Below are 12,244 nucleotides of genomic sequence, written 5' to 3' on the forward strand. Positions count from 1 at the left end.
GGCAACAGCACGCGGTTCACAGCACACAAGCAACATCCGGCCATAAACACCAACAAGCCCGATCGACGCGCAGACCGGTGAACTGCACCCCAGTAAACGGATGGTATGGTGATCATTGGCATAATTACGTATGAACAATATAGCAACAAACCCTGTGTAATGCACGCTTCACTGACATTACTATGTTTCGTTATACAGCCAGTGGCGTTGCCCCTATGGGGAATTGTCGAGATATGTGAACAACGCTTCCATTTGGGGTAATGTCAACCCGAAGCACATCCGAATGTACCTGGCGATATGCAGCGTGTCGCTAGCATTGGCACTTCTCACCCAGACCCTGCCAGACGTCACGATTACATAGTTTACACCGACCTTCCATTTAAACCGATAGCTATTTCATATTTGAAACGTGCTGCGCATTTTTCAAGCACGTAACAGCGATCTCCAGAGAGGCTGCACAAAATGTACGTAGCGAAGGCATCGATACACATACCAGTAGCTATATGGGATAGGAACCGTAAACATGAACCCGTCCTCCAGCTGCCCGAAGTATGTCTCTTTTGTCGTCCATTGCTTCATGTCACCGGCGTTTATACACGATACTTCCGTAGGAAGCTCGCGGGCAGGGTACTCCCGCGTTACCTGGCAGAAAACCACGTCGCCCTCATGAAGATTCGGCCTGTTACGTTTGGTCGCACCACGGAAACCGTCCACAGCTGGAAGCACTGCCTCGCAAAGGCCGCCAATGTCGAGCTGATTGCCATGATTGATTGGACGGCGACAACGTACTGTGTAGAAGTCCAGATTCTTCGACACAATAACGCCTAGTACATGGTCCCCTTCTTTCGGGAAATACTGCGCAACGTTAAAACGTTCTAAATCGGCCTACCACAGTAGAAAGATTAAATGTCGCGCTCGTGTCTACATCACTGCTGATGGGCGGCGCTCGAAAGTAGCCGTCTTCGGCCGCGCCGTCCACGTCCATGACCTTACACACCCGTATCCTATATGAGTAACATCACTGCAAACAAGGTGTACAGCGATAATGACGCAAATTTCCCGCTAGACACGACGACGTAATGTGCGGCGCTCCGGCAACGCGCGGTTTCGAATGGCGCCTCAGCATTGGCGACGTGCAACGTCTTGGGCACCGGGCCGTAAAATGATCTCCTGTCTGCATATATAGGCGTGTTGGCGATCTCAAGTTGGTAGAAGGCGTTGAGTCGGGCCATCTTTTCCAGGAAGCATTCCTCGTCTAGGGCCGCATGTGCCGGCTCTTCCGGGCCCTCCTTGACCTCCGATTCTGGGGAAAACAAATGCATGATAATATGCTTCATGTTTTGGAAGGGTGTGTCATTGTAGCCGAGCACAGAGCTCACAGTAGACACGGCGCTAACAACACCCCTGCCAACCTTCCCAGCAACAGCCCTGCCACAATCCGCGAGGGCGCGTTTTATTGACCTTCTAGGGACATTGGTTTCCGTAGTGTCACGGAATAGCATCGATTTGGCAAATGCGTATAATCCCTTAGTAAACTGCCAGACTTTACTGAGTCTGCAGATGTCCTGGGACGATTTCGCAATACTGCTTCCATTGGCATCCTGACTTACGCCTGACCTTTTATCGGCCGTGTCGTTGTACTGTGCACCGCGGACGTTCCTCCCGGCGCTAGACCCCGTTGGTGAATCCAACTCATCGTTACCAGAGGGCGCTGCAGTAGGCGACGAGGATGTTTCGGATGGCTCCGTAAGGCTGAGCAGGCGGTTGCGAAACCAGCACAGCCAAAATTCCTTCCTCGGTAAGTGCTCGTTAAAAATCATCTGAATGAATTCCAGAGCGGTCTGATCATTTAGCTCGCGGGCGGTACCATGAGCCCTGTTGGCCTGGATCGCTGCAACTTCGTCGGCGTGTAGGCGCTCCAAGGCCGACTTGCCGCCCACAGTGGTAGAATTGAACGCTACATTCCCCTCTCTGCGACAATTATCGATGTCTTTTGCGCCATTCTCGGTAACTTCGATGTCGGACACCAACGAGTCCGCGGCCAGTACGCTTTGCGGTGACACGACGACTTCTCCCGCCGGGGATTCCTTAACCCCAACACACTCGACTTTCTGGAATTTGGTGAAGCCGATGTAAGCGATAGCTGCGCATATGAGCCTCGTGATACTCTGGGAGCCGAATAGAAATGAGCAATCCATTCTTTCTCCGCAGAGGGTGGCTGCAGCAGCGATTTGTCTTAGCAGAAATCGACAAGTGGCATAAACGGCGTCGCTAGTAACACAACGCAGGATAATTAATCCCTTTGAAGATGCTTTGGAACGCTCTCGGTCTTCACGCGCATGGAGTATCACCACCGTGGACTGCACATCTGTTATAGTGCTGCGCACGCCACTAATTATCCCCGCTGCTCGCGCCCATGAGTCACGCGTGTCTAATACCGCGTTTAGATGCAGTGGATACAGCTGTAGCGGGGTAATTGCGGGCAATTATAAAGTGTTGCCAGCAAGTATCTGTGCAAGGTGATATCCGCAAAACCTTCCGTTGGATGGAATTCCCGGTTGTTCCCATTTTGTGTGGAATCCAACAAACAACGGATGAAATGGCCATTATAAGGTGCGATATAGATGGACTGCCGTACGGAATCCGTTACCTCAGTACCAACACACACCGTAGACATCGCATTGCACATGCCGTAGAAAGGCCAAGAAAATCGCCAAACTATCGTGAAAGGTTCCGAATCGCATTGATTAGGCGAAACAATGAAGTTTTCGTATGTTTGCTTCGTTAACTGCCGTTTTTTTCAGAACGGTTGCAGAGGATCGGTAGAATACGACGTAGTACCTATATCGCCGAAGTTTGGCCAAATACATCAGAAACATTGATGTAAGTTTTACAAATTTTTGTATAATATAAACGTATGTGTTTTGCGAAACAGAGATTTGCTGGCATTTTATTCTTGAGCTTAAGACATCCCAAGAGTGTGGGTGTCAAGCAACCTAGGCAAACGATTTCACGCTCAAATCGCGCAATAAATACGATTATTGTCGTTTAATAATAACTAAACATACACATTGCGCTAAAGCCATACAGTATTCGGCATTATATCTTTGGCACCGTTATGTATGTTTCTATACTGATAACACGATTAGAGCAATTCATGCTCTATTCGACAGCACTGTAGATCATATGTATCCACTCAAGACCGCCGCATCACCGTTTCACGATGTTCTCAGTCTGGCAACGTTTTATGCCGCACGTTGGGGATTTTACGTACCAGCCGATCCACAATTTTTGATACATTAAATAAAATGTTATTAGACAAGCAATGTGTCGTTAAAGGATGCAACCTTGAGCTAGGTGCGATGATAAAAGGTGTCCAACTTAATCATAAAATGCGATGCAAAACGGTAAATTGCAGACGATTTATTCGCGGAGATAGTGGAACGATCGAATGCGAAAGACGCTCATAGTACATACAAAGATGAGGATAAGGATGACGAAAACAACCATTAGGGTAACTGGGACACATTTGGAAGAGCCTGTACCGGGGAAAGTAAGAGCAGCGGAGTGAGCAAGTACACCGGCTTTGCGGCATGAACGATCACAAGGGGTCTTTCGCTTTTCAGATACGATTTTGCAGTTCGCCGACGTTCATGTTAAACTCCTTACGCTATACCCAATTCCTGTTAAACATTTTTCGCAATCACTATGTTGTTCGCAACACTCGACACAGCATATACAAAGTACGTCCCTACACTGTCCACCACCTCGAGGACACTTACACTTGTCACTAATCTTCCCCTTTCTCCCTTCAATCAACCAGCACCGGCATGAATCACGGACCTCAGCTGCGAATTCCTCCCTTCCCACCTGCTTTACGGCAGCAGCCAGCTGACTACCATCCAAAGCACCGCCAGTCACATCACAACTATGCAGGTATAAGCACGAAATTACAACCAAAGTAACGCATGTGGACGGTATCTTTGTCGTGGTATGCAGGTTAACTGGCATCAGTTGAGCAGTAAACACCATGCATCACAGACCATACGACCTGCCAACGTCTCTTATCAGTGTCATCACATTCGTCTTTTAATGAGCGCCTGAGTGATCTACAGTGCGTGCTTAATGTGTCTCTCATTTACGCTGTTACCATCGATGCCACCTAACTACGAAGTCCACTGGCCATCACGTAGGATGGTCGCTGCGACATTTCCCGGTAGCGTATGTTGCTGGCATTGCAACTAGGAGCTCCGCAAAAACATAGTAACCCACCTACCATGGCCATCGCCGATTGCGTACGTTGGTGGCCAATAATCTGAGCAACACATTACACTGACACGACGTGGCTATGCAAAGACGTGTAACACGTAACGCACAACTAAAATCAACAAACTGAATCACCTATTCAGTTTTCTACACCTGTCTGCTTATGACTGGAAGTAAATTAAAGTTGTGATTTTGTGAAGCAGCATGGTGCCATAGGTGCTGCAGTAGCACAACTAACCACTAGTGCTGTAATGTGATCCTTCGCAAGGCAAGTGACGACTACATTAATGCGATAACTACTATTAGACACCAATATAACCAATAGGGTCCTCGTCGAAGTAGTCGACGTCCTTGTAAAGTGAAAGCATCTTCCGGCCTTTCGTGAGTAAGGCCTTGACGTCGATGTGGTGAGAAGCCTTGGCGCGAATAAGGTGTGATCGGATGTGGAGCACGTCCAGGCGATATAGCATCGTGTTGGCACAGATGAGGAATGCGAGAGACCAGAGTGCCACGAGCGTGAAGATGAATGGCTCCCGGATACCGTAGAGGAAATTGTCCATGGCAGTCATCAGTGATGCGATAGGCCTACCGTTCACAATTTCTTTAAGCTTAGTTATAACATCAGAGCACTTGAGCGACACCTGCGATCCCACCTCCGTCAGCGTGATCCCGTGAGTGTAGAGGAGGGGCAGGTAGCTACCGGAGTTGGAAGAGTTGCCAACTCGGAGACCCAGTATGGCATCGCTGCCGCATGCCCCCACCATTCGAAATATTAAAAGCCACTGGCGAGACGAAAGCCCACACCACCTCGTCATCCGGCTGCTTATCCCCGTTGAACAGCGATCGTGTACCACGATATTACGCTCAAAGTATGGGAAACTACGATTATCCCCGTCGTTCCCAAGAGCGACCGGTAGTACTCAGATAATTTCGCACCGCTTCGTCCGAAGATAACACCTCATCATCGTCATCCGATCGCCCTTCTGGTCTTGGCAATTCGGTGAGCATATTCACTTCGTCGTCCCCTTGCGCTTTCACTTCCACTTCCACTCGAGACCGTGTCTCTGGGTCTGCTGGTACCTCTAAGATAGCCACTTCTTCTGGCTTCTTTTTCTTCATTTCATCCCTTATTTCTTGCCTCTTATTCCTGTCCTCCCATTCTTTTTTATTATCCGGTACAATTGTCTCCTTGTCCTTCTTATATGTGGCAAACAAGGCACCATAGCATGCGATGTTAAGCAGTGAGCCTATCACAATCATGTACATGGTCGACTTCCTCAGCGCCTCAGTGTTGTTATCTTTGAGAGCTGCGTCCATGTCATCAATTGCCTGTGTTGACGGTGCGTAACCATGCAGCTTCTCCGACACGTATGCGAAGATCTCGACGAAACTCACGCTAATTGAAATACCCGATATGCATTGGATGATGGCCGATGCGCTGGCCTGGTACTTGTCCTCGATGACTTTCCTCATAATGGGTCTATCAACGCCGCCAACAGTGACCAACGTAGCCCCGAGAACCGCAAACTCTATGTAGTGATACCACATCAAACGTCCATCCGGCGCCGGGGACACAAAGAACAACACGCAAACGATTAATCGAACGCCCATCACGACGATACCGGCAATAAGTTCGCCATATTCTTTATGCGTTTTTGTAATATTTTCAATGACTATTCCTCCAGCTGCAGTCCCTGCTGCGCCGCCAATCGTCGTGACAACAATCGCAATACCCACTTTCATGTCAGACACTCCAAGGTACTCCAGGTAAGTGATCATGTACGGCAAGGTGCACATCGGAGCCTCCGAAATCAACATCGTAAATATACACAAAAACGATGACCAAGATCTGAAAACCGCTTTAAAGGCTCCAGATATTCGGTTGATGAAATCTGTCGTGGATTGATACGGAGTTGTAACTACCTTATCAGTATGCATTGCAAATACAATCGCAATTCCCACCGAAATCCACACGTAACCCAACACAATGTATGACACGCGCCAGCCGATGAATCCCAGCAAGATGTTTTGAGCAGCTTCCGTGGTTATTGCGGCACACAGCATACGGCCAATGCAATTAAGCGCATGAATACGAGTAAACGCACTGCTACTGCCGCCTTCCTGATCATCATCTTCATCCGAGATAATCTTCTGTTGAACTGGATAGATACAGCCAAATGCAGCACCGTGCAAGAAGCGCAAAAATAGAATCTGCAGACGCATGAGCAGTGCAACGCTTGTAACCTACCGACGAGAAGCGTGACGTCGAGCTTAGCAGAATCGAGGCGATACCCATGAATAATAACCCAGCAGACATCACCAGGTTAGTCTCAAATGCGTCCGCCAGCAGCCCCCAAACGAGCGAGAAGCATAAGCGCGACATGATAGACACAGTCATCAGCATCGTCTGCTGCTGCTTGGTGAAGCCCATAGTTGACTCGAAGAGCCTCATGCACAAGTACAACACCTGCTGCTCGTAACCCTCAGTGAAAGACACCAGGTGGTATAACACCTGACCGAAGGTGCCATATTCCGCCTTTATTTTTTTGGCTGTCTCTGCTTGTTGAAGTTCGCCAGTAGCTGATGCAGGTGATGGCGCTTGTGGTCCGGACATCGCTCAACACTAACGTTCGCTTGTCGTCATCGAGTGGGCTTCAACACAAACCGCTACTGATGACGCGTAGCATTTGGATCGTAATATGAATAACTACATTAGGCAACATACATGGTTCTATATTTAATAACCGCTCGGGGCGATACAATCGCTTGAAGTGGAATTAGAGGTAACATCACATTTGACGTATTATGCCATCATGATCAACGACATGGTTATATACACATTACCTTGCACCACAGAACAACACATAGATATGTGCCTAGAACGTAGGGAACCACAGCAAACATTTTTTTATCATGAATTACTGAAATGAAAATATGTGCACTTATGTAAAATATGCGTGAATCGCAGTCTCATAACCGCTCCATTTGACATCAGAAAACTACATTCATCCTCATTGTCAAAACGTTTCAACTGCAAATTGCCGTGATCCGTGAATCTCTTATACTATTATATTACTGTATCCGATAAACCAATCGCTGCATATGGAAGTTGTACTTCAGCACCTCGATAGGCACCGCGATAGGTGGACATGCTGCGATGGTTGATACCTCACGGAATTCATGAGCGTGACAAACTCGTGATTAGTCAGAGACGCAAGACGACACGGGGTCGTGCTAGACACCAGCTATTTTGGTATTCGGTGAAATCCACTAAATTTATCGCAGCCACATCGCATGGTCTAAAACAGTGCACACCGTGACTTTTAAAATGCGGATATTCACAATGCCCGTCGTGTATACAAACATAGAACCGTGTGATACTGAAAAACCGCGCCAGATTGCGTCCTGAACAGAATGGGTATGACGCCAATAACCTTGTCTGCCGTTACAACTGCAGCAACGTACTCCATGCGAATTGTATCAACAATGCTGGCCATTAGCACATTTCATATATAAGAAATGCCACGTGATAATTCGTGATGCCAGCTAACTGGGTACCCACAAGCGAAATGGTTATTTGTCGAACTGCTTGTGGTGCCTATCTGCGATTCCGACTCAATAGAATGCCCAAAACCCGGCAATATCATAGATTATATTCAATAAGTCGTTATGCATACATCTCACCGCCTGGCGGGCTTTTGAACGAGTCAGGCCATCGCGGCATTCCGACTCATCGAAGCCCATCGCTTTCATTACCTTTCCCATACGCTTTACCTCAGCATGCGTTGATTTTCCAGCGGAATTCACATCGCTACCTATCGACAAAGCGTGTAATCCGGCATATAGCATCGGAGCGATCCCCACGAGGATTACGGCACAAGCCGCCGGATTTTTGGAGCATGATGCTTCCCACGTCGCTTCTGAACTGTAAGCAGACTCATACCGAGCAGGGTCTGTAATACTTTTCAATAAACCCGCACAACTAGACGCAAGGAGATCTACCCTCGCGGCCATGTGATTAGGTTTTAAGCCCCCGGTCCTGACGACGTTCTCATAATCGCTTTGGTGGGTTGCAGCAAAGCGCTTCAAATTTATACCGTCGGTTTTATTCATAGGTTCCAAGAATCTACCCAGTAGGTCTTCTGAATAATATACATTCTGAAAGTCTCTGTTCTGCAGGAACTCTTTAGAATGACGTTTCACTTTCTCCAGGGATGGTACAAGCGTCAACCCAACGGGCTTGTCCACAAGGAAATTGTACAGTGCATAACCTAAAACCTGCGTGTTGAACCTAGACGATCCCTTGACGGCTATCAGCCAGTCAATGCACTCCTTGAGGTTGCGAGGTGCCGCGGCCAACGAATTGTACACCATTTTGTATAGATTCCCCAAAGTAGCCGACTTCTATAAACGCGGGAGTTGTTCGTATATTTGCAGGTTAGTATACAAAACAGGCCTCGTATATGAGCACCTGTATCTCAATGGCTGGGCAGCACGACGCAAGTGCCGTTGCCTTCTACTACCATTGTGCTTTACAACACTCTACAAACCCGCATACACACCAAACAGCGAAATATCGAAGGCGGAAAGATGCTCATGATGCCGCATCGCAGCCACGTATACCCAATTAACGTGACATGCAGTGAGCTGAGCGCGAGTCCTTGTCTATACACATTCCAGAGAGCAATGGCACACTCGAATAATAAATGCGGTAGAACAATATGTAACAGTGCATGCTAATATTCCTAAATTGTTATGACGGATTGCCGATAGTACGTTGCAGTGTCTACGGATTCCCGCGGGACCTGCTTGCTATCGACACAGCAATGGCACGGTGACGGGTTCAGGCACCTTTTGTAATGTCTCATGCAATAAACATACTTATTTATGTTCTAACTCGTTACAGCAACATTTGTTTCGAGTGCTTAACGACTGATAACAGCTGCACATTACGACGTTGATTCGCCTGCCTCGCAATAAACCGACGATATCAGTCGTTACCACTGCGTATTGCGTAATACAGTTCACCAACATATTTATTACTACGACGTTTGCCAGAATGACGTTGTGTTCATGTGTGTAGTTACGGTACTTAAGGTTTGAATAAATGTCCTAGTTTTGAGAGCTAATAGATCCTTTTAGTCTGCCTATGTCATCCCAATCAGTGCAACAGCTTGCCAGTGTCAGAAAGCCTAAAATGGTGTCGAATTTTGTCAACAGAATCAGCATAGGGGTTTCTAGATGCAGCAGTTAAGTATGAGGCGGACGGCTGTGAGTCATTACTAAATGCATTCATTACTCGAAGCCTCAATTTCCGAGTTTTGTCTGGATACAGGTAGGCTACTGTTACTAGGAACACTAAGACTGCCAACGTGCCAATTAAAATGCCTATGCGAAGTATACAACAATGACATCGACACGTGAACAAATATTTACACCTCCCAGCACTCTTGTGATCACATGGCCTGCTTTTGCGTTCTTCGTATTTAGCTTTGCATGGTGTGCAATATGGACATTTTTCACAACACCAAGGGCAGCAGCTACAATCTCCCGGTTTAGAGCATATAATATTACATGTACAGGGACAACATTTACATGGCTCACCACTTTTGCAACTGTTATTCCGGCAGCAATTTCCACTTCCATTTTTACATTCTCCTAGCTCACATCCACATATTGCGGTGCTCATTTTCAGCCCCCTCCCTTAACAAAGAACCTGCAGCCCAATCAACAACCTACCCAGAAGTTGGTAGCGATTGTGGATGCGCTACCAAAGCTACTGCAGCAAGGCCATTAGACAATTTATTTCCACTTGTGTTTGCTATATCGCATTGTGGAGCGTCTAAAATGTTTCCTAGCACCTTGCGCTAGAGATGTATGCCAGAGTATTCAGCATAGATCCACGAGACTCTACATTACCCACTGCATGCGAACGTTGCCCAGTTCACACTATAGTCGTTTCCGTTGTATTTCCAATTATGATTACGAAATGTAACGTGGTCCGTCATACCCAGCGATATCCTGTTGTGCGCTCTAGGTATCAATGATTTGGTAATTTAGCCAACACCAAATCGTTAGTGGAAAAAATAATGATGAGGGCAAACAGGTTCGTACTAATAGTGAACCGCGGTCATTTATACGTTACCACCACTTCTGTATTCTTAGAGCTTACAATATTAATCAGCTCGTCGACTGTTCACATCACAAAGTTGCCCCAACCAGTTACTGTCCAATAGCTTTGCTTTGATCACATTATACTGCGGGTTACAACATTGTTCCCATTTGTGCACCTATACATGTTGGATTAAAATTCGCTACTTACTCGCAACCCAAATGTCTCCTAACATCACCAACTTCTACATCTTGCTACCACCACAGGCAAGATCAACCATGGACATCGACGATCGCATCAAGCATTTATCAAGCAATAATTGTTAATGTTCCAACATGTAATGAATGGTTGTTTTGAGATCTCCTTCATTATCACACTTCATCGACATGGGATGGTAGTAAACAGATCATTGTTGCCACTACTTTACAAAACTATGACCAGTCGCCACTGTGACACATCGTGAACATGCTCGTATTTACTGTCCTCAACCAACAAACCTGCTATTACATCTACTCCGACACGTTCCCCGCAACTGTAATGGCGACAAAGCATGAATTTAAATATACTAAAGATTTTGACGACTCGTCGCATCGGATTGTAACGTCTTTACATTATTACAAATCAGTGAGTTTCTAAACAATTTCGCCTCATGTCGTACGTTGTGAAATCCCCCATCGTTGAGCAAGCGCAGATGTCTGGATGTGTTCGACCCACTTGGTAAGCGGCTTCAGTTGGTGACAACTGTTGTACCGAAATGTTGGTAATTAAACCGTTATGACCGTTAATTTGGCATCGACTCTGCGATGTTCCTCGCAGTTGATCGAACCGCAGCAAAGGTTGACGTGTAGGCAGCTTACCCACCATCGCACTGATAGTAAGCATGATGCTATTCTAGATAATTGCGACGTCTGTCTTAGATATGGCAGCTGCAGTAAATGTTTCTAGAGAAACTTAGGCGGGGCTTATAGTTATGCCGTTGGTTAAATGTGTTGACATCCCTACCGTAAAGGGATGCCGGTTGAAGATGAGATATGTGGCTTAAAACACAGGGTACAATTAGACGACGCCAAAGATTCACGGTACGAATTGCAATGTAAATGGGCGTAAAGTAACTGTCACACGTTGTGAGGAATTATGCAAACAAGGTGCCCTTTCATCTGCATTCCTCATGGTGGACGTGTCAAGTAGAGTTGTTAGAAGATGGTGGCCTTTAATATCGACGATGTGGGTATAACATTGGAACAATGTCACCACGTTTAAGATTCCCTTTAGTGATTGTTAACGGTTAATGTATTGGTGAGGGAGACGGAGGGGTATTATGAAGCGGGTGAGCAAGGGTCAACCAACCGATATATAGGTAACACCCATAGTGAATAATCGCACCCTTCGGATTTATGTGATCACTGTGACAGCAGCTAAAGTTCGACGTGCCATCATTAAGCGCAGGTGTTGCATTGGCACTCACTAAAGTTGCGCATCATCCCACACGTTTGGAGAACAAGAAGCATTTGTATGATTTTTGTGGGACTGTGCAGTTACGTTTGCAATAAATATTAAAATCTGGCAGCAAGTTTAATGAACTCAACAGTCGATACAATTAGACGCGTTGCCACATGCTGCAATGGTCGTCCCACAGCGGAGGCAGAGGTTAGGTGGCGTTAGATGGCTGAATCGGGGTCTGCGTCATTGAGCAACAGTCAAATGCGACGTTTTAATCATTACCTGAACGACGTGCCTCGTCAACGTATGTAGTGGTACGGATGCTTAAGGTGTCACTGCTCTGGTATTGCGGTTCAAGTTCGCGTGCGCAGTTGGATGCACAGAGCATCGCATGTGTGAACGTAAGCGCTTTATGACTCGGCTTTT

General features: G+C 46.8%; 5 protein-coding genes across 5 annotated transcripts; 1 reads left to right on the forward strand and 4 right to left on the reverse strand.

Annotated features, from left to right (window-relative positions):
- Nucleotides 1-213: 213 nt before the first annotated feature.
- On the reverse strand, nt 214-985 carry BBBOND_0311170 (Exosome complex component RRP40; the record flags this gene model as incomplete). Its single annotated transcript, XM_012913946.1, has 5 exons — nt 214-337; nt 373-453; nt 494-753; nt 790-855; nt 890-985. 5 exons carry the CDS (start codon nt 983-985, stop codon nt 214-216), a joined length of 627 nt encoding a protein of 208 aa, XP_012769400.1.
- Nucleotides 986-1,004: 19 nt separating this feature from the next.
- Nucleotides 1,005-2,198, reverse strand: BBBOND_0311180 (membrane protein, putative; the record flags this gene model as incomplete). The annotated part of the gene is made up of 1 exon (XM_012913947.1): nt 1,005-2,198. The coding sequence occupies one exon, from the start codon at nt 2,196-2,198 to the stop codon at nt 1,005-1,007; it is 1,194 nt and encodes a 397-aa protein (XP_012769401.1).
- Nucleotides 2,199-4,166: 1,968 nt separating this feature from the next.
- BBBOND_0311190 (hypothetical protein) lies at nt 4,167-5,030 on the reverse strand (the record flags this gene model as incomplete). The annotated part of the gene is made up of 3 exons (XM_012913948.1): nt 4,167-4,201; nt 4,277-4,315; nt 4,577-5,030. 3 exons carry the CDS (start codon nt 5,028-5,030, stop codon nt 4,167-4,169), a joined length of 528 nt encoding a protein of 175 aa, XP_012769402.1.
- Nucleotides 5,031-5,151: 121 nt separating this feature from the next.
- BBBOND_0311200 (hypothetical protein) lies at nt 5,152-6,880 on the reverse strand (the record flags this gene model as incomplete). The annotated part of the gene is made up of 2 exons (XM_012913949.1): nt 5,152-6,477; nt 6,515-6,880. The coding sequence occupies 2 exons, from the start codon at nt 6,878-6,880 to the stop codon at nt 5,152-5,154; spliced, it is 1,692 nt and encodes a 563-aa protein (XP_012769403.1).
- Nucleotides 6,881-7,805: 925 nt separating this feature from the next.
- Nucleotides 7,806-8,238, forward strand: BBBOND_0311210 (hypothetical protein; the record flags this gene model as incomplete). The annotated part of the gene is made up of 2 exons (XM_012913950.1): nt 7,806-8,179; nt 8,202-8,238. The coding sequence occupies 2 exons, from the start codon at nt 7,806-7,808 to the stop codon at nt 8,236-8,238; spliced, it is 411 nt and encodes a 136-aa protein (XP_012769404.1).
- Nucleotides 8,239-12,244: the final 4,006 nt, after the last annotated feature.

This window comes from Babesia bigemina, assembly GCF_000981445.1.
Source record: "Babesia bigemina genome assembly Bbig001, chromosome : III".
NCBI classification, from domain to species: Eukaryota; Apicomplexa; class Aconoidasida; order Piroplasmida; family Babesiidae; genus Babesia; species Babesia bigemina.